General features: G+C 38.8%; 2 protein-coding genes across 2 annotated transcripts in view; one reads left to right on the top strand and one right to left on the bottom strand.

The window, feature by feature from the left end:
- Positions 1–23,327, bottom strand: part of LOC128572477 (zinc finger protein 679-like) — a 108,405-nt gene that overhangs the window by 8,164 nt on the left and 76,914 nt on the right. Inside the window, exon 4 of the mRNA XM_053572528.1 lies at positions 17,467–17,562. Within this exon, the coding sequence (XP_053428503.1) occupies positions 17,467–17,562 (96 nt within the window). The remainder of the gene's footprint in view (positions 1–17,466; positions 17,563–23,327) is intronic.
- Positions 21,969–22,398, top strand: LOC128572754 (elongin-C-like). Its single transcript, XM_053572810.1, has one exon. The coding sequence runs from the start codon at positions 22,040–22,042 to the stop codon at positions 22,376–22,378; it is 339 nt and encodes a 112-aa protein (XP_053428785.1). The 5' UTR covers positions 21,969–22,039; the 3' UTR covers positions 22,379–22,398.

The following is a 23,327-nucleotide window of genomic DNA, read 5'->3' as shown; positions in this document are numbered from 1 at the left end:
TTACATTTAGCTAAAATATTCCATTTTCCCTATGTATTGTATGATAACATTTGGGTCATTCTGTATAGATAAAAATTAAATAAAATTGACTGCCCTGGCTCGATGCCCGTACCTGAGTGGTCAGGGTGCTGGCTAAATATACTAGGGCTGGCAGGTTCAAACTTGTCGCAGGCCTGCTAAACAACAATGACAATTACAACAACAACACCAAAAAAAAAAAAAAGCCAAGCATGTGGCTAGCACCTGTAGTCCCAGCTACTTCAGAGGCTGAGGCAAGAGAATCACTTAAGCCCAAGAGTTTGAAGTTGCTGTGAGCTGTGATGCCATAGCACTCTACTGAGGACCACACAATGAGACTCTGTCTAAAAAATAAAGAAAGAAATTGATGGACATGAGCCTGGGCACAGTGGCTCATGCCTGTAATCCTAGCACTCTGGGAAACCAGGGTGGGTGGATTGCCTGAGCTTGTTTGAGACCAGACTGAGCAAAAGCGAGACTCCATCTCTACTAAGAATAGAAAAATTGAAGCAGGATCACTTGAACCCAAGAGTTGGAGGTTGCTGTGAGCTATAACACAATGGCACTCTACCAAGGGTGACAGCTTAAGACTTTGTCTCCAAAAAAAAAAAAAATGACTGACATGAGGTGACATACATTAAAAATGTAAAACCAACTACAAAAAATCATAAAACAAAATTAAAAGAAAACCAACATGGAAGGCAGATGCTTGGAAAAGGCAGAGGCCAGCCAGTCAGCCAGAGGGCTGGAGACAGGACAGTGCTGTCCTGCAGTATTTTGATTTGAGACTAGGCTGCTTGCTGCAGCATGGAGTAGACTCAAACACTGTCCAGCAGCAAGAGTTAAATGCCAAATGCAGTGTTTCTCTCATTGGCTTGGTGTCTTGTGGGGCACCATGATTATGGAAAGACCATGAGCCTGGAAGGAACAGTCTGTGGGGTTCTAGGGCACAGCAGGCTCTGGTGTGCCTGCTGAGCTCAAGTGGCCATCCGTGGGCCGAGATGAGCACCCCATGACCTAATGGGAGGGCCATTTTGTTGTCAGGGTACACTGTCTAATGAGCATCATGGTAAGTCTGTGAGAGCACTGGCCTGGAGTCCCATTGGGACTAAATGGTGACTAAGCAAACAGGCGTGGATTGAAGGCAAAGAAGTAAGGAAGACCACATCTGGTCTCCTTTGCAATTAGAGTGCCTTCTGACCTCTATTATGTACAGAAAACCCAGCCTGTGTTCTCTATCTTCTAACTCCACAGCTTCATCTGGTGTCCACCAAATATACTGCAACATAACATAAACACACACACATATTTATATACTTTTTGACATTTTTGGCTTTTTCATCGTTTCCCTATTTTTTGTTTATGCTTTTGTCTTTTATTGTTGTTCTTTGTTTAGTTGTTTCGTTTGGTTGTATTTTTGTTTTTTCATTTTAATGTTTTTTAATGGTAAGGGCAATCCATTTTTGTTATGGTTTTTAGCCCCTTTTATTCTTTCTTTCTTTTTTTCCCATTTCTCTCCTTTTGCTCTCTTTTGTACAGATTTTTCTACTTTCCTCATCCTTCCCACATAAATATCTCATACAACAGTTAAGATACACCTTTATTTCTTCTTTACGTTATACAATTATATGTGTGTGTGTGTGTGTATATATATATAGTTTGTTTGTTTGTTTTAAGGTAGAGTCTCAAGCTGTCACCCTGGGTAGAGTGCCGTGGTGTAACAGCTCACAGCAACCTCAAACTCTTGGACTTAAGGGATTCTCTTGCCTCAGCCTCCCAAGTAGCTGGGACTACAGGTACCCACTACAATGCCCGGCTATTTCTTGGTTGTAGTTGTTATTATTGCTTGGCAGGCCTGGGCTGGATTCGAACCTGCCAGCTCTGGAGTATGTGGCTGGCACTCTTGCCACTGAGCTATAGGGGCTGAGCCATATTTTTAATTTTTATCTTTTTCTTTTTTATTATTTTTCTCTTCTCTGAGTGCTGGGGGGGGAGGGTCGTGGCATTGTTCAAGAAGGACATGACGTCACAGTTTTGGGTGTCCTTCTAAGTTTGGCCTTTGGAGGAAAGGTATCGATAGGTCCCAAATGCAACAGATTGCTGATTTCTTTCTATATTCGGCAGAGGTGGGGGATTGCTTTTGCCCAGACTGACAAGGAGCTGCTGACTTAGAGGGACCCGCATAGCCCAGTCCCCCAATGTCCTAGAGCTGCAGGTGTGGCTAAAGCAACCTCCCAAACACCACCAGTTCCCTTGTTGCTCTCTTTCTCTCACTGTCCTTTTCCTTTCTTTTTCTTCAATGTTTTCTCTTTACCCCATTGCTTTTTAATTTTTTTCCTCTTTATCTGTTTTTCTTTCTCCCTTCTCACTCTTTACCCTTATCTTCCTTTTGGTTTTATTCCAAAAGGCCACTTCAAGAACTAAGCTTGGAAAAGAAGTAATTTAAAACAAATAAGGTAGTGAGAAGGAAAAAGTAGGTGAAGGGAGTGAACAAGAAGAAAACACACATAAGGAAAATGTAAAAGAAAAATTCTGGCAACATGAAAAACCAGAATAGAACAACTCCCCCAGGGATCATGAGGTAGCTACCACCTACAAAGAATTAATGGAAATGACAGTAAGGGAATTTAAATTATGGATGACAAAAACAATAAAGGGAATTTGACAAGAAAGTGAAAAAACATAACCAAAAATTGCACAAAAACTACAAAAAATACAGAAAGGATACAGTGGAGGAAAGGATAATCAGGGAATGTAAAGATGCAGTAGAAAGGCTCAATAACAGATTATAATATAGAGAAGGAAGAATCTCAGAGCTACAGGATAAAGTCCTTGAGGTAACCCAGGCAGTTAAAATAGCAGAAAAAAGAAAGTGATTTCTCTAATTTGCTCAGAGAATTATGTGACTAAACAAAGCATTCAAATATATAAATTACAGGTATTTCTCAACATGCAAAAGAACTCCCCAAAGGAACAGAAGCCCCACTAGAGGAAGTCATAAATGAAACTTTGCAAGGATAACTAAAGATTCTGAAACACTCCTTTACAAGAGATATAGAACTCTGGGTTATCTCAACACAAATATATTATATTTAATAGACATTGTAATGAACCTGTGCAAAGTCAAGATGAAAGAGAAATTCTGCAAGCAGCCAGTAGTAAGCACCAATTGACACACAGGAGCAGATCCAACAGGATGAAAGCAGACTTCTCAGCTAAAATTTTCCAAGCCAGAAGAGAATGGTCATATACCTCTAGCTTTTTTTGTTTGTTTATTTTTATGAGACAAAGTCTCAAGCTGTTGCCCTGGCATCACAGCTTACAGCAACTTCCAACTCTTGGGCTTAAGCGATTCTCTTGCCTCAGCCTCCCAAGTAGCTGGGACTACAGGCACCTGCCAGAATGCATGGATTTTTTTTTTTTTTTTGGTGGCAGTTGTCATTGATTAGCTGGCCTGAGCCAGGTTCAAACACACTTAGCCTGGTGTATGCAGCTGCCACCCTACCCACTGAGCTATGGGCACTGCCTACCTTTCACTTTTTTAGAAAAAATAATTTCAAGCTGAAAATACTCTATCCTGCTAATCTAAGCTTCAAAACTGATGGAGAAATGAAATCTTTGCCTGAGATGCACACATTGAGGAAACTTGCCACAACTAGACCAGCTCTACAGGAAAACTCAGACTGATTCTCTACAGTGATTATCACAATGGCCCATAAGTAAAGTAAACACTCAGAAACTAAAGGACGAAACCCAGATGCTACAATGGCACAAAGGATAAAAGTAAGAAATGGACCTTCAAAAAGTAAGTTGAATAGAACTCTACCACACATATTAATTTTCTCCATAAATGTTAATGGCTTGGATGCCCCGCTGATAAGACACAGGCTGGCCATTGGATAAAATATCACAAGCCACCCACAGTCTATCTCCACAAAACACACCTACTGCTGAAAGACAACAAAAGACTTAAGGTAAAAGTTGGGAAACAATATTTCAGGCAACTGGAAATCAGAAAAAAGGAGGAGGTCACAATTTTATATTCAGATACATGTGGATTTAAAGCAACTAAAGTTAAGAAAGAGAAAGATGGTCACTTCATACTGGTCAGGGCAAAAATACACCAAGAGGACATTTCAATTCTAAATATTTATGCACCCAACTTAAATGCTCCCAGATTTGTGAAATAGACATTGCTTGGTCTAAGCAATATAATATTCTATAACATCAAAATAGCTGAGGACTTTAACACCCTTCTGTTTGAACTGGACAGATCATCTAAAGAGAAACTAAACCAAGATACAAGGGACTTAAATGCAACCCTAAAACAAATGGGCTTAATAAACATATACACAACACACAATCCCAAAGCAACACACTCTAAGGAAGAAATTGTTAAATTCCTCAAACGTAACAACAATGAATGTGCAAGTTGCCAAAACATAGGATACTGCAAAAGCAGTCCTAAGAGGAAAATTTATTGCATTAGATGCCTACATCCAAAAAGCAGAGAGCACATCAACAATCTAATGAGTTATCTTAAGGAAATGGAATTAGAAGAACAATGCAATCCCAAACACAGCAGAAGAGAAGAAAGAACCAACATTAAAGCAGACATTCATAAAAGTAAAAAACAAAAGAATCATTCAGAGAATCAATGAAAAAAAGTGGTTCTTTGAAAAGATAGATAAAATTGATAAACCTTTAGCCAAATTAACTAGAAACAAAAAGGTAAAATCTCTGATAATCTCAAGGAAAAATGAAATTGGGGATAAAACAACAGATACCACTGAGAAATAAGAGATTATCTGTCACTACTACAAGAAACTCCATACCCAGAAATTTGACAATGTGGAGGAAATGGACCAATACATGGAATTATACCATCTCCCTAGATTTAATCAGGAAGAAACAGATGTCTCAAACAGACTAATATCAACCACTGACATTGAAGAAACAATAAAAAATACTTCTGACTCAGCACCCGTAGCTCAGTGAGTCAGGTGCCAGCCACATACACCGAAGCTGGTGGGTTTGAACCTTGCCCAGGCCTGTTAAACAACAATGACAAGTGCAACAAAAAATAGCCAGGCGTTGTGGCAGGTGTCTGTAGTCCCAGCTACTTGGGAGGCTGAGGCAAGAGAATCGCTTAAGCCCAAGAGTCTGAGGTTACTGTGGGCTGTGACTCCACAGCACTCTACTGGGGGAGACATGGTGAGACTGTCTCAAAAGAAAAAAAAAACATACTTCCAAGAAAAAAAGCCCTGGACCACATGGCTTGACGCCAGAATTCTATCATATCTTTAAGGAAGAGCCTTTTTTTCAATGCTGTAGAACATATTCTAAAACACTGAGAAGGAAGGAACATTCTCTAACATGTTCCATGAAGCAAATATCACACTGATACTACGACCAGGAAAGATAAATCTGTTTGGGAAAATAAAATTGCTAAGATTCATGAAACACACACACACATACACACACACACACACACACACACACACACACACACACGGACCAAAATAGAAAACAGAACTACAGACTGATTACACTAATGAATATCAATGCAAAAAAAACTCAATAAAATGTTAGCCAATTGATTACAGCTACACATTAAAAAAATTACAAATATGATCAAGTAAGGTTCACCCCAAAGATGCAAGGCTAGTGTAATTCATCATATTAATAGAAGCAAAAACAAAAACCACATGATCCTCTCAACAGATGAAGAAAAAGCATTTGATAAAATTCAGCATCCTTTCTGACAAGAATATAATATATATTCTTTTTTTTTTTTTTTTTTGAGACAGAGTCTCAGTATGTTGCCCTTGGTAGAGTGCCGAGGCATCAGAGCTCACAGCAACCACAAACACTTAGGTTTAAGTGATTCTCTTAAGCCTCCCAAGTAGCTGAGACTATAGGTGCTCGCCATAATGCCCGGTTATTTTTTTTCCTGTAGTTGTCATTGTTGTTTGTAGCAGGCCCGGGACAGGCTCAAACCCACCAGCCCCGGTGTATATGGCTGATGCCCTGAACATTGAAATATGGGCATTCAAACTGAGGTACATTTCTTAAAAAGATTGAACCCATCTATGACAAACCCACAGCTAATATCATACTGAATGAAGTAAAATTGAAAGCTTTTCCACTTAGAGCAGGAAACAGACAAGGATGTGTTCTCTGACCACTACTATTCAACATAGTGTTGGATGTTCTAACTAATACAATCAGACAAGAGACGAATATTAAGAGCATCCAAATGGGGGCAGAGGATGTCAAACTCTTGCTCTTTGCCGATGATATGATCTTATGCTTAGAAAACCCCAGAGACTCCACCACAAGTCTCCTATAAGTGATCAAGAAATACAGCAACATTTCAAGGTATAAAATTAATGTCCACAAATCAGTAGCCTTGGTATACACCCAAGTTGAGAAGCTATTCAAAGATAAAATTCCCTTCACAGTAGCTTCAAAGAAAATGAACCCCCCAGGAATATATCTAACAAAAGAGGCGAAGGACTTCTATAAATAGACTTATTAAACTCTAAGAAAAAAATAGCAAAAGACATTAACAAATAGAAGAACATACCCTGCTCTTCGCAGAGAAGAATCAACATTCTTAAAACGTCTATACTTCCTAAAGCAATCTACAGATTGAATGCAAAATGAATTAAAATACTAACATCATGCTTTGAAGATACAGAGAAAAAAATTCTTCATTTTGTACAGAACCAGAAAAAAACTCATATAGCCAAGGCAATTCTTAGTAATAAAACAACACCCGAGGTATCACTCTATCAGACGTTAGGGTATATTACAAATCCACAGTGATTGTTTGCATGTTATTTGCACAAAAATAGAGGCATAGATGTATGGAATGAGGGAGAAAACCAAGAGAAGAAACCAGTCTCTTAAAGCCATCTGATATTGGATAAACCAAACAGAAATATATACCAGGGAAAAGAACCCTTATCCAATAAATGCTGCTCAGAGAACTGGATAACCACATGTAAAAGAATGAAATTAGATGTGCACCTTTCACCAATTACAAAAATTGATTAGAGATGGATAAAAGATTTAAATTTAAGACATGAATAAAAATTCCTAGAAAAAAATGTGCAATAAACTCTTGAGGATGTCAGCCTAGGAAAACATTTTATGAAGAAGACTTCAGTGGCAATGGCAACAACAACAGCAACAATAAAAAAATGGGATTTAATTAAAATGAAAAGTTGGCTCAGCACCTGTAGCTCAGAGGCTAGGGCACCAGCCATATACACTAGAAATGGAGGGTTTGAACCTGGCCCACGCTTTTCAAACACCAATGACAACTACAACAACAAAATAGCCGGGCGTTGTGGTGGGCACCATTAGACTCAGTTACTTGGGAGGCTGAGGCAGCCCAAGATTTGGAGGTTGCTGTGAGCTATGATGCTGAGGGCGGCATAGTGACACTCTGTCTCAAAAGAAAAAAGAAAAGAAAAGAAAAATTACTGCATAGAGAAGAACACAACAATTAAAGCAAATAGACAACCTTCAGAATGGGAAAAGACAATTACATATTATGAATCCGACAAAGACTTTATAACTAATATCCATAGAAAACTCAATCAACAAAAAAAGAGCAAACAATCCTAGCTATCAGGCAAGAGACATGAACAAAACCTTCTCTGAGAAGACAGATGAATGGCTAACAAACATATGAAAAAAAGCTCATTTTCCCTAATCATCAGAGAACCGCAAATCAAAAGTACCCTGAGATATCACCTACCCCCAGTGAGAATAGCCTACATCACACAGTCCCAAAATTGCCAATGCTGGCATGGATATGGAGAGAGAAGGACATTTTTTAACTGTTGGTGGGACTGCAAATTAATACAGCCTCTTTGGAAAAAAGTATGGAGAGTCCTCAAAGAACTCAAATTAGACCTCCCACTTGACCCTGCAATTCCACTACTAGGCATCTATCCAGAAGAAAAAGATCATTTTCTTATAAAGACATTTACACTAGATTGTTTAGTACAGCTCAACTTACAATCATCAAGATGTGGAAACCTAAATGCCCACCAACCCAGGAATGGATTAACAAACTGTGGTATAAATGTATGTACCATGGAGTACTATTCAGCCATAAGAAAACATAATAACTTTACAGCTTTTGTATTAACCTGGATTGAGTTGAAACACATTCTTGTGAGTAAAGTATCACAAGAATGAAAAAGCAAGTATCTAATGTACTCAATTTTATTATGAAGCCAGTAGGCGATCTAACACATGCCCACATAGAAGAAAAATGTAATTCTATTCCAGTTGGGGAAAGTGAGGCCAAGGGAGTGTGTAGAGGAGAGAGCAGCTAGGTGTGCTCCCCACTTAAATGGCACGAGTTAGGAGTGTATGGCACATCTTCTGAGAGTGGGACACAGCTACAACAGGGACTCTATGGAACAAATTAAAAAACTGTGACCTGGTTATTTGTACCCTCACAATAATCTGAAAAATAAGTAAATAAATACATAAATATCCAAACAACACTAAAAGAAATTTTAACACACAAAATTATGGAAAAAATGATACATTACTAAAATATTCTAGATAATTAAAATTTTCAGTATGACTGGAAATCCAGGAACAGCACAAATTTTCAATCTTTGGAATGCAGTTAGGATATTATGTCACAAAATATGTTAATAATATGTTACAAAAACACATTATAATTCTCGATAAAATGCTTTGATGAAAAAATGTTAAGGATTAGGCACTTAAATGACATTAGGAAAACATCTTTCTTATGTTATTGACATATTGGTGCTCTTCTTACACGAAAGCAAAAGGCTACAATTCAGCTTTCGGAAGCAAAAATAATCCGTGCATTTCTAAATGCAAGTTGTAATCCATGGTGTTAAACTTACATGTAAAATAAACAATTAAGAATAAATTATATGTACTCAATTTTGATATGAGGACAATTAATGACAATTATGGTTATGGGGGGGAAGCAGAAAGAGGGAAGGGGGGGTGGGGCCTTGGTGTGTGTCACACTTTATGGGGGCAAGACATGATTGCAAGAGGGACTTTACCTAACAATTGCAAGCAGTGTAACCTGGCTTATTGTACCCTCAATGAATCCCCAACAATAAAAAAAAGAAAGAAACAAACAAACAAAAAAAGAATAAATTATATCATTCCAATAAAGGTTGATAACACTGGATGGATATGCTGTTATTTGTATACAGTAAACTAAAACACACAAACCAATCATTTTAATAAATGTGGAGTGCACGCTAATTATGTAATTCGCCTTTTAGAAAACATATTCATTCAAACATGTTATTTAAGAACTTCTAAAATCTCCCTATCAGTACATACTTTTTTTTTTTTTGAGACAGAGTCTCAAGTTGTTGCCCTGGGTAGCTCACAGCAACCTCCTACTCTTGGGCTCAAGTGATCCTCCTGCCTCAGTTTTTCTATTTTTTAGTAGAGACAGGGTCTCACTCTTACTCAGCCTGGTCTCGAACTTGTGAGCTCATGCAATCCACCCACTTCAGCCTCCCAGAGCGCTGGGACTATGAGTGTGAGCCACGGCACCCAGCCACAATTTACAGTTTTCATAACAGACGTATATATCTCACATACATAGGTTAGATACATTATAGATATATACATAGATATATTATATATGTTGTATGATGTATACACGTACATATAACATCAGTGATTCCAAATATATGAAATAAATATGGGCAGAAGTGGAGGAAAAAATACACAGCAACATGATGATTGTTTACTTTAAGACAATTTTTTTTGTTTTTTTTAGACCCAATTTTTAATAAAGAATTGAAAAAGTAGACAAAAGATTAGTTAGAAAAGAGAAAACTTGAACATTGTATACACATTAGATCTAACAGACATGACGGAACTCTTTAGTCAAAAGCAGCAACATATGCAATATTTTCAATCACACAGGGACCTTCTTTTAGGATACATAATAATTCTAATAAAATTTAAGATGGTGAAAATCATACAATGTATTTCTTCTTCTTTTCTGACCAAAAAGAAATGAATTTACAAATAAAAAAGCAGAAGAATAATTGGCAAATCCCCCCCATGTGGAAATTAAACACTCTCTTGAACAAATTCTTGGTCAAAGATCAGTTAATTTGATTTTAGTAAGATATCAGTACTACTCAAAGTTAATTCAATGTAGTCTCTATCAAAATCCTACTGGTATATTTTCTGAAATTAAAAAGAAAGTCCTAAAACTTTCTTTACCAACTATGACTAGGCAAATACTTTGGAAAAGGACAAAGAGTTGGGCAGGTGGTGGCTCACCTATATTCCCACCACTCTGGCAGTGTGAGATGAGAGGATCACTTGAAGTCCGGAGTTCAAGACAAGCCTGAGCAAGAGCAAGAATCCATCACTTCCAAACACACACTCACACAAGAACGATAGTCATGGTGGTACACACCTATAATCACAGCTACTCTGGAGGCTAAGGCAGAAGGATTGCTTAATCTCAGGAAGTTGCAGTTGCAGTGAATTATGACAAAAGTGCACTCTAGCTGGCATGAAAGAACAAGACTTAGCCACAAAACAAGAGGCAGGGGAGGGGCAGGAGAGGGGAGAGGAGGAGAAGGACAGGGAAGAGGAAGTGAAGAGGAGAAGAAAAAGAATAGAAACAACATACTTCCTGTTTTCAAAATGTTTTACAAAGCTACAAAAATAAAAGCAAGGTGGTACTGGCACAGGGACAGGTAAGTAGATGATAGAACAGAATAGAATGACTAGAAATAAATTCTTTTTTTTTCTTTTCTTATTGTTAGGGATTCATTGAGGGTACAAGGAACCAGGTTACACTGATTGCATTTGTTAGGCAAAGTTCCTCTTGCAATCGTGTCTTGCCCCCAAAAGGTGTGGCACACACCAAGGTCCCACTCCCCTCCCGCCTTCTCTCTCTGCTCTTCCTTTCCCTGCCCCTCAGAAATAAATCCTTATGTATATGATCCTATGATCTGCCATAAGATGACCATGAAAACACAATATAGAAAAAATTCTACTTAATAAGCGGTGCTGAAAACTGGATATCTACATTAAAAAAAAGGACGACCAATTCCTTGCACCATGTGCAAAAAATATTTTAAATATATTAAATAATTACAAGAAATGTCACAATACAAAATTTAAAAACAAGCAAATATAACCAATAAAAACAATTAAAAGAATAAATAGCAAAATACATCATGACATTCTTCTTGGTACTGTGTCCTGTGATATGACATGAAATGCATAAGCAACCAAAAAACAGAACAGTGAGACTACATCGATTTTCAGAATTCCCACACATCAAAGAAAGCATTTAATAGAGTAAAATGCCACTTTAGAAATGGCTGGAAACATTTGTAAATCTGATATATAATAGGAGTTAATACTCAAAATATATGTACATAATTAACATATGTAAACAGTACCTAAAACTCAACAGAAAAATGAATAACTTGATTTGAAAATTGACGAAGGATTAAACTGACATTTTTCAAAGAAGATATATAAATGGTCAACAAACATTTGAAAGGATGCTCAAAAGTACTAATTATAGGGAAAATGCATAGCAAAATCATAGTGAAATCGTACTTCACACTCAGAATGAGCACTATAAAAAAAGTTTCTCAACAATGTATAGAAATTGGATCCTTCTTGAACGGTTGGCGAAGAAAATATTTCAGACACTATTAAAAATGTATGAAGGAGCTCAGTGCCTGTAGCTCAAACAGCTAAGGCGCTAGCCACATACACCAGAGCTGGAGGGTTCAAATCCAGCCCGGGCCTGCCAAACAACAATGACAACTACAACCAAAAAATGGCCAGATGTTGTGGCAGGTGCTTGTAGTCCAAGCTACTTAGGAGGCTGAGGCAAGAAAACCCCTTGAGCCCAGGAATTGGAGGTTGCTGTGAGCTCTGATGCCATAGCACTCTACCCACGGTGACAGCTTGAGGCTCTGTCTCAAAAAAAAAAAAAAAAAAAGTATGAAGGTTCCTCAAAAAATTAAAAATAAATTAAAAATAAAAATTAACATATGATCCAGCAATCTCACTTCTGGCTATATTTCCAAAGTACAGGATGCAGAAACTGGAAGATATAGATACACACACACACATCCATCACACCATTATTGACAAAAGCCAAAATGTATAAGCAACAAAGAAGTCAAAAAATGTGCCATTGCCCAGGTGCAGTGACTCATGCCTATATTCCTGACACTCTGGCAGGCCAGGTCAGACAGATCACCTGAACTTAGGAGTTTGAGAATAGTCTGATCAAAAGTGAGATCTCATCTCAAGTGAAAATATAAAATAATAGCTGGACATTATGGGGGGCACTTCTAGTCATAGCAACTTGGGAGGCTGAATCACGAGGATAGCTTGAGCCTAAGGGATTCATGTTGCTGTGACCTAGGATGCCATGCCACCCGACGCAGAGGCACAGAGTGAGACTTTGTCTCAAAAAAAGTGGTATTTACAGATGATAGAATAATATTCACCATTGAACCAGAAAACCTTTCCACAATCTATGATAACAACAAACCTTACAACTGTCATGTTAACTGAAACGTGATAGTATATGGATATACTTATTATGATGCATCATAAGTGGTGAAACTCACCATAAAAGAAAGCAAAACAAAGTTTCTCAAGGATTGGAGAGAGAATAAAATGTGCAGTTATCATGTAAAAGGCATTGAGTTTTAGTTTTGGCAAGATGTAAAGCTTTTACAGGTCTTGAGCATAACAATGTAAATACCCTTAATACTACAGAAATAAATTAGAAAGACTTAAGGTGGGTCAGGAGTGGTGCCTCATACCTGTAATCCTAGCACTCTGGGAGGCTGATGTGGGTGAATTGCTTGAGCTCATGGGTTTGAGACCACCCTGAGCAAAAGTTTTTCTATTTCTGTCCCTACTAGAAATAGAAAAACTGAGGCAGAGGGATCACTTGAGCCCAAGATTTGGAGGTTGCTGTGAGCTATGACAGCACAGCACTCTACCCAGGGCAATAGCTTGAGACTCTGTCTCAAAAAAAGAAAGAAAAAAAGGAAGACTTAAGGTGGTAAAAATTGGTTTCTGTCCAACATAGAATTTGCAATGGGATAATTAAATAGTTGCAAAGTTTCTAAGTTTCTCAAAAATGCCTCAAGGGTGGCTTCCGTAGCTCAGTGGGTAGGGCATCGGTCACATTCACCCAGGCTGGCGGGTTTGAACCTGGCCTGGGCCAGCTAAATGACTATGATAATTGCAACAACAACAACTAAAATAGCCAGGCATGGTGGTGGGCGCCTGTAGTCCCAGATACTTGGGAGGATGAGGCAAGATAATTGCGTAAGCCCAAGAGTTTCAGGTTGCTGTGAGCTGTGACACCACAGCACTCTACCAAGGGTGACACAATGAGTCTCTCTCTCAAAAAAAAAAGCCTTCAGATTGCAAAATGGTTTCTCTCTCAAAAAGAGAATATAGATTCATCAATAAACCATGTAAGATTAATACTATTTTCATGACTGTTTAACCAGACAGGACAAAATAAACATTGAAAATCATCCAGTGGCTCGGTGCCCTTAGCTCAGCGGTTAGGGCACCAGCCACATGCACCAAGGCTGGCGGGTTCAAACCTGCCCAGGGCCAGCTAAACAACAATGACAACTACAACAAAAAAATAGCCGGGCGTTGTGGTGGGCACCTATAGTCTCAGCTATTTGGGAGGCTGAAGCAAGAAAATCACTTAAGCCCAAGAGTTTGAGGTTTCTGTGAGCTGTGACACCATGGGACTCTACCAAGGGCGATATAGTCAGACTGTCTCCAAAAAAAAAAAAAAGAAAGAAAGAAAAGAAAATCATCCAGAAACAAATATATGAAAAAAGCCATAAACAAACATTAGGTAATAGCTAAAGAAAAACACACATCTATAATAACTAGTAGACATATAGCCAATTTATATTTTAATTGAACGTTATTCTGAATTAAAGTGCATATAAACAGTTGCAATTTCATCTGAAATTATAATGCACAGGCGAAAATAAACCCAAAATAAATTGATGTGTAAGAACCTACCCTGAAAAAGACATATGCCGAAATGTAATTGAAAAACAAGAACTTAAAAATTTGACATTAAATTCTGTACATGACATTGGTGTATTAAATTAAAAAAATTTTCTAGGCTGGATGTGCTGGCGGACACCTATAATCCTAGCACTCTGGGGGACCAAGATGGAAGGAACACTTGAGCTCTGGAGTTCAAGAGTAGCCTAAGCAAGAGTGAGACCCTGTCTCAATTAAAAACAGAAAAAACAGCTACATGTTGTGGTGGTTGTCTCTGTTCCCACCTACTCAGGAGGCTAAGGCGATAGGATCACTTGAGGTGAAAAGTTTGAAGTTGCTGTGATTAAAGCTGATGCCAGGACAGTAAAACCTGAGCAAAAGAGTGAAAATCCATCTCAAAAAAGGAAAAAAATCCCAGGCCAGGAATGGTTACTGACACCAGTAATCCTAGCACTCTGGGAGGCTGAGGTGGATGGATTGCCTCAGCTCATGAGTTCGACACCAGCCTGAGCCAGAGCGAGACCTCATCTTTAAAAAAATAGCTGGGTGTTGTGCTGGGCACCTGTAGTCACAGCTATGTGGGAAGCTGAGGCAAGACAATCACTTAAGCCCAAGTTTCAGGTTGCTGTGAGCTGTGAAGCCACAACACTCACCGAGGGTGACAAAATAAAACTCTGTCTCAAAAAAAAAAAAAAAAATTCAAATACCTATAACATTCCATTGTGACTGTGAATGTATAGAGAGCAGGTAGTTGTGTTTTTTTTTCATATTAGTTAACATTTTATTGAATAAGAGCAGGTTTTGTGAACCATTTCTATATAGTATGTGTCAGTAAAATTTCACAGAAAATATATATTTATTAATATGAATAACAAATCAGAAAATTTTAATAAACATTCAGAAACAGTAAATATAATTTTTATTATGTTATTAATAATATTGATGCTATTTTTACAAAATTCAAAAGCCCTTTATAAGCAAACAAAAGTCTTACATTTAAAAATCAATTAAATTATGAATTTTGTAAAGTGATGAATCAAAATAGACAAAATAATTATTTGGGAAAAATTAATGTATAATTTAGAACTAGGTTGAAGAAAGTGGTGACAATTCTACTGATTCCTTCTGCTTGTAGTAAACTTGAACTTTCAAGTGAGCCTTTTAAAAAATACAGAGTGCCTACTAACTATCTAATTTACTTCTTACATAACATAAAATTCTAACACATAGTTCTAAAAAAAATCTAAAAATTTTTTTTTGAGATAGAGTCTCACTATGTCGCCCTTGGTACAGTGTTGTGGCGTCACAGCTCACAGCAACCTCAAACTCCTGGGCTCAAGTAAATCTCTTGCCTCAGTCTCCCAAGTAACTAGGACTATAAGCGCCCTCCACAATGCCCAACTATTTTTTTTTGTTGTTGTAATTGTCACTGTCGTTTAGCAGCCTTGGGCTTGTTTTGAACCTGCCAGCCCCGGTGTACCTGCCAACCCTGGTGTATGTGGATGGCACCCTAACCACTGAGCTACAGGTGCCGAGCCAGAAAATTACTAAAAATTTAATACAGAGAAAAATAGAAAGGGAAAACATATAGAGAGAGATTAAAATAAGCAAGATAGTAGAATAGAAGTCCCAAAAAACATTTGGGAGACATCTATGGGAAAAATGGTTCTATGAAAGAAAGCCCAGCACAGTGACTCAATCTCACCTACTTAGAGGCTGAGGTGAGAGGATCATTTCAGTCCAGCAGTTTGACACCAGCCTAAGCAATGTACTGAGGCCTCGTATCTAAAAACATGATTTTATGAGCACTTTGGGATCCAGAGAGGAGGTTGTGAAATCTTCCTAATGCCCTTAAGGAGGGTCATTTTGAGAAGGCAAACCCTCATTCACTTGGAAAACTAGAGGACCCTTGGTCAGAAGTGACTATGTGGGCCTCTCCAATGTCTCCCAGCCATGATCTGGGAGTGGTCCTACCCATCCAGAGACCTGGAGGTGGTGTCTAGGGAGGCCTGCAGATACTGGAACTTACATATGTTGCCACTAAATAACATTTGATTTTCTTATATTTTGAGGAGGTTCTTAGTGTTCTGAGAAAATTACTGACTACATTGTCTATAGAATCTTATTTAAAACCTCCATAGCATAGAAATCTACAAAGCAGAAAATATACCATATCTATTTGTGGTATTCCTAGGATTTCTGAATCAAATATCAATATCACCACTTTACTCACACATTTTGTATATGGTGCTAAAGAAAAAATCCTTTTTGAGACAAGAGTCTCACTCTGTTGTCCAGGATGGAGTGTGATGGCATCAGCCTAGCACACAGAACTTCAAACACTTGAGTATAAGCTATCCTTCTGCCTCAGGCTCCCCAGGAGCCTGCAGGACTCTACAGGTGTCCACCTAGCACTCTGGGAGGCCAGGGAGGAAAGACCATTTGAGCTCAGGAGTTAGAGGCCAGCCTGAGCAAAAGCCAGACATTGTCTGTTCTAAAAACAGAAAAATTCCAGCCTGAGCAAGAATAAGACCCTATCTCTAAAAATAGCTGGGTGTTGTGGCAAATGCCTATAGTCCCAGCTACTTGGGAGACTGAGCCAAACAGAATCACTTGAGAGAATAGAATTGTTTTAGCCCAAGAGTTTGAGATTGCTGTGAGCTATGACACCACAGCACTCTACCAAGGACAACAAAGTGAGACTCTGTCTCAAACAAAAAAGATAAATTAGTCAGACATGGTGGTATAAGTCTGTAGTTCCAGCTCCTCAGGAGGCCAAGGCAATAGGATCCCTTGAAACCCTAAAGTTGAGGTTGCTGTGAGCTACAATAAAGCCATCTCGGTCTAGTCAGAATCAGAAGAGTAAGACCCAGCCTCAATAAGAAAATAAAAATATGGCTCAGCGCCATAGCACAGTCAGTGGTTAAGGTGCCAGCCACATACATCTAGGCTGGTGGATTCGAATCCAGCCTGGGCCAGTTAAACAATAATGAACAACTGCAACAAAAAATAGCCAGGCTTTGTGGTGAGCACCTGTAATTCCAGCTACTTGGGATGCTGAGGCAAAAGAATCACTTAAGCCCAAGAGTTAGAGGTTGCTGTAAGCTGTGACACAACAGCACTCTCCTAAGGGCAACATAGTGAGACTATTTCTCAAAAAACAAGAAAAAAAAAGGAAAATAAAAATAAGTAAAAACAAGAACACAGATGCCTTTATATAAGAACAAGGAAGGGAAATCCAGGTTTCTCAGGAAGTATTTCTTTTGTAGCAGAGCTTCTCTAATCACATTGTATTGTTTGATTTCCTCCTTGAACTTTGGACCTCTGACTAGTATTACCTGCCCATTCACTCCAACCTACCTGGGTCTTTGACAACTGTCTGGTGTTTCTTCATGTTCCAGGGTTCTTTGCTTTGCTCCAGACAGATGATGAGATCTGGCTTAGAGACAGCGAGACCTGTTTTTTTTTTTTTTAAGGAAAAAAAAAAATGATGAATGTTGGGATTCTCCAGTAATGAATCTAGTACCTTGCTAAATCAGAGAGAAGAACATTTAGAAGATCTCACAATAATAATCCTCAATTAGAGGTTTCTGTCAGAAACTTTAGAATATTTTATTTTATTATATTGTTTTTTTGAGACAAAGACTCATTCTATCATCCTAGATAAAGTTCCATGGCATCATTGTAACTCAAAGCAACCTCAAACTCTTGGGCTCAAAGAATCCTCTTGCCTAATCCTGCAGCGTAGCTGAGAATAGAGGCATCCATCATGATGCCCGGTTAATTTTACTGTTTTTAGTATAGATGGGCTCACACTCTTGCTCAGGCTGATCTGAAAGCCTGAGCTCAAGCAATCCATGCACCTCAGCTTCCCATAGTGCTAGGATTACAGGTGTGAAGCCAATTCAGCCAGTCTGGAGTATTTTTAAACTGCTTAAAATTTGAGGATATTAAGCTCCACTACTACCAAAATAAAATTTGGTGGTCAACATTTGATTTAAAGGTATGGACAACAATTTTATGCCATAAAATTTCTGAAATTGGACAGCGCCTGTGGCTCAAGGAGTAGGGCGCCAGCCCCATATACAGGAGGTGGCAGGTTCAAACACGGCCTGGCCAAAACCTGTGAAATTTCTGAAATTACCGTTAATTTAAAAGAGAATATAAATCAACTGAAGAAAGGGTAAGATTAATGCCAAGATAAATACCTCCAATATTTTCTTTTCTATATAAAGAAATCCTTAAATTTTCCTTATAAACAAAAATCTGGAGAGGCTCCTGAGCAGAAGAAAAACTGGATGGAATCGGACTCTATAAAGCCAAACATGGGGAAGTGAGCCAAGAAAGAAGTTCAGCAAGCTGTAACTCCAAGGAAAAGTATTCAAGAAAACAAATTACGGGTACAAAGCCTATAGACTAGAGGACGGGAGAGCCCTCTCCCAAGCAAGAGGCCTGCTGTAGGCTATCTGCCAATGAGCAGGGAACAAAAGACCTCTCATTTTACCTCGCTGGAGAGAGCCACCAAACTCCAGGTCTCTTTCTCTAGGTGTCTAGGTCCCACTTATGAACCTAGACACCATCTGGCCAGGCATAAAATTGAACAGATATTTTCCCCCACAAGTCCAAACTCCCAGTTTACCCTTCCTTCATTGCATGGGTCTAAAGTTCTCCCCCCTGCAGAGTACAGAGTGTTTGGTATTGTACTGAGAGATCTGGGCATAGTGTGGACTGCCAACTATCAGGATGAAATCTGTATCTAACAGGGAAGAAAGAGGATGTGGGAAGAAAGGAACACTCGGCGGGAGGAGGATCAGTCCTCTGGTGATGACTGTGCCTGGCCAGTGGTGGTGTTGACCCTCGGTTTGGGCTGTGTCAGGCAGGACGGGGTGCAGAACCCCCAGCTCTGACAGCACCCACAGCGGGAGAATGGTTGCCCTGTGGGGACTGAATTCGGCAGGAAGGGCTGCTCCCCAGCCCCTGCTGGGCCTGTAAGCAGAGGCTTGCTAGGTGGACTGAGACCTGAGAGCAAGGGCGTGGTCCCCTGATTCTAACAGAACCCTCCAGCAGTGGCATACTGAGTGTGAACCAAGACCTGAGGGCTAGGGCATAGTCCTCTGTCTCCAGCGGGGCTGGATGAGCAGAGGCTCACCAGGTGAGCTGAGACCTGCGGGCAGAGTGCAGTGCCCTGACTCCAACAGAGCCTGTGAACAGAGGCTTGCCAGGCAGCGGACTGAGATGGGCAGGCAGGGGCGTGGTCCCCGGACTCCAACTGGTCTGGCAAGCAGAGGCTAGCTGGGTGTGGAATAAGACTGGTGGGCAGGGGCATGGCCCCTGACTAGAACTGGGCCTGTGAGCAGAGAAGCAGACAACAGTGTGGACTGAGTCTGGAGGGTGGGAGTGTGGATCCCTGGCTCAAAATGTACTGTTAGAGACCCTTGAATACCTCTCTGTTGAGCAGGGTTTGCACTGCCTGAGACAATTTAATTGGAACCTGTGTCTGAGGCTGTCCACTCAGAGACATTCTGAGGTTGACCTTCAAAGTTTTGTAGAGGAAAAGAACTGAAGGGTCGGAGCTGGGCACCAGAGCTATTTGTATCTCTTCATAGTCGAGATTTAAACTGTCATTTCTTAGGATAGGGTAGAGGTTGGCTGATATCAAAACAGAGCTAGCTTGTGCTATCTCACCAAGTAGGTCCTCAGAGTCTCTGACTACAACTCTGAAAGAGGCCTTTGTAAGGTTGTAGGAGGTAAGCCGCAATTACAAAGCCTAACTCTTTGGTAAGGGGCTATCTCTACTATCTGGGAACCCCAATTCAATCTCACCCTACCAGTTCTAATAACCAAACGGTGGAAAATAAACATGGTGTGGACCCAACAGAAGAATTCTGGCAACATGAATAACCAGAGTAGATCAACACCCCTCCCAAGAAATGACAAAGGAGATACAACTGAAGATGCCATGCATAGACAAATGGCTGAAATGTCAGACATATAATTCAGAATATGGATTGCAAATAAGATAAACAGAATAGAAGAAAAGATAGAAATTGAATTCCAAAGAGTAGTTCTAAAGCTGTCTCAAGAAAATAATAAATTTAAAGTCCAAGTCACCAAAGATATGGACATAATGAGAAAAGAGAGAGCAGAGCTCAAGGAAATGAAGAAGGTAGTTCAGGAGCCCCAAAATACAGTAGAATCCCTCAGTAACAGAGTTGACTAGGCAGAAGAAAGGATCTCTGAAACTTAAGACAAAGCTTTTGAATGTTCCCAAACACTCAAAAAGGCAGACAAATGGAGAGCAAAAACTGATTATTCCCTGAGAGAGCTGTGGGATCACTCCAAAAGATCAAACATTAATCTTATAGGAATTCCTGAAGGAGAAGAGGATGGTCCTAAAGGTACAGATGCCCTACTCCAAGAGATTTTGGAAGATAATTTCTCAAGCATTGCAAGAGATACGGAACTTCAGATAGCAGACAGTTTCAGAACCCCAGCAAGACTCAATCCAAATAAAGCATCTTCTAGACACATTGTGATTAAATTTGCCAACGTTAAGATGAAGGAGAAAATTCTGCAAGTAGCCAGATGTAAGAAAAGAATTACCTAGAAAGGGAGAAGTATCAGAATGACTGAAGATTTCTCAGCCAAAATGTTTCAAGCCAGAAGAAGATGGTCATTGACCTTCAATCTCCTAAAACAAAACACCTTCTAGCCCAGGATCCTGTATCCAGCTAAACTGAGTTTCATTTGTGATGGAGAAAGCAAATATTTTAATGACATAGACATGTTGAAGAAATTTGCCATAACTAAAGCAGCTCTCCAGGATATTCTCAGGCTCATCCTCCACAATGATCAGCTCAATGCTCCACCACTAAAGTAAACTCACCCAGAAATTTTTGAACAAAACCCAACTTTTACAGTGGTGAAAGGATTAAAAATGTCCACTAGACATCCAAAAATCATGACACCCAAAACACAACCAGGCTTATCAATTCTCTCAATTAATGTGAATGGTTTAAATTGTCCTCTAAAGAAGCACAGGCTGGCTGACTGGATACATAAATTCAGACTGGCTATCTCCTGTATATAAGAATCTCACCTTATCTTAAAGGATAAAAATAGACTCAGGGTGAAGGGATAGACTTGTAAATACAAGCAAATGCAAACCAGAAAAAAGCAGTGGTTGCAATTTTAGTAGCATATACAATTGGCTTCAAACCAACAAAGATAAAGAAAGATAAGGAAGGTTACTACATGTTTGTCAAGGGAAACACCCAACATGAAGAGATTTTGATAATTAACATTTATGCACCCTATCACAATGCTCCTCAATTCATAAAGCAGACCCTAACGGATATGAACAACTTGATATGTTCCTGCACTATAATAGTTGGAGATTTTAACAACCCTTTGACAGTTTTGGATGGATCCTCCAAGAAGAAACTAAACTAAGAAATATTAGACTTAAACCTGACCCTAGAACAAATGGACTTTAGAGACCTCTACAGAACAATTCACCCTAATAAAACTGAATATACATTCTTCTCATCAGCCCAGGGTCATCCTCCAAAATAGATCATATACTAGGACCTAAGTCTAACCTCAGCAAATTTAAACATGTAGAAATTATTCCTTGTATCTTCTGGGACCACCAAGAAATAAAAGTTGCACTCAACAGCAACAGGAATCTCCATATTCAAACAAAGTCATGGAAACTAAATAATCTTAGGCTGAATGATGATGGCTGGGTCAAAGACGAGATTAAGAAGAAAATTACCAAATTTTTGGAACAAAATGATGACAAAGACACAAATTATCAAAACCTGTGGGAAGGGTCTGTGGCAGTACACTGGGACCTGCTGCAGTGGCTACGGAGCTAACGAGAAATTACTAAAGTTCCCAGGGAAGCAACATAGAATTTACTGAGAACATTATGGATGGAGAGGAGAAAACCTATGGTTGCCGTGAAGGCCCTGATGCCATGTATGTCAAATTGATACCTTCTGATGGTCATGAATTTATTGTAAAAAGAGAACATGCACTAACATCAGGAACAATAAAAGCCATGTTGAGTGGCCCAGGTCAGTTTGCTGAGAATGAAACCAATGAGGTCAATTTTAGAGAGATCCCTTCACATGTGCTATCAAAAGTATGCATGTATTTTACCTATAAGGTTCACTACACTAACAGCTCCATGGATATTCCTGAATTCCCAATTGCACCTGAACTTGCACTGGAACTGCTGATGGCTGCAAACTTCCTAGATTGTTAAATAAAATAAATTATAATAAACTGTTAATTTTTTCAGTATTTAATACCTGTAGTTCAGGTAGTAATTTTTTCATATATAGTATGTTGCCTGTATACAGTTAAACTATAAAGTTCATTGCAAAACAGATTATCTTGTTTTTTGCATAGCAATCAGGGTTGAAGTTTGTTTGCTATATCAACAAATTAAGGACATTTTCACAAACAGAAATAAACAATATGCCAATTTGTAAAACAAACAAACAAACAAACAAACAAAAAAAAACCTGTGTGATACTGCAAAGGCGTCCTAAGAGGGAAACTTATAGCATTGGAAGCCTTCATCAAGAAAAAGAGAGGAGGCCAACAATTTAATGAACCATCTCAAGCAACTGGAAAAGGAAGAACATTCTTACCCCAAACCCAGAAGAAGAAAAGAAATAACAAAATTAGGGCAGAATTAAATGACATTGAAAACAAAGGAAATCATTCAGAAGATCAACAAAATAAAAAGCTGTTTTTTTGAAAAGATTAACAAAATTGATAAACCTTTGGCCAACCTAACCAGAAACAGAAAAGTAAAATCTCTTAACATCGTCTATTAGAAATGATAAAGGAGAAATAAAAAGACATTTCAGAAATTCAAAAAAATCCTCAATGATTACTACAAAAATTTCTATTCCCAGAAATATGAAAATCTGAAGGAAATGAACCAATACCTGGAAGCAAGCCACCTTCCTAGACTCAACCAGAAAGAATTAGAAATCTTCAACAGACCTATTATCAATTTATTGAAATAGCATCAACAATACAAAATCTCCCCAAAAGGAAAAGTCTGGAACCAGATGGCTTCATATCCAAATTCTATCAAATCATTCAAGAGGAACTAGTACCTATATTATACAACCTTTCCCAAAGCACATTCTATGAAAAAAAGAAGGAATACTTCCCAACACATTCTATGAAGCAAATAT

This window comes from Nycticebus coucang, chromosome 20, assembly GCF_027406575.1.
Source record: "Nycticebus coucang isolate mNycCou1 chromosome 20, mNycCou1.pri, whole genome shotgun sequence".
Taxonomy (NCBI): domain Eukaryota; kingdom Metazoa; phylum Chordata; class Mammalia; order Primates; family Lorisidae; genus Nycticebus; species Nycticebus coucang.
This window is presented reverse-complemented; position numbering and strand designations above follow the sequence as displayed.

Coding starts and splice junctions, on each gene's coding strand:
- LOC128572754 (XM_053572810.1), top strand. CDS start 22,040: ATGGATGGAGAGGAGAAAACCTATGGTTGCCGTGAAGGCCCTGATGCC.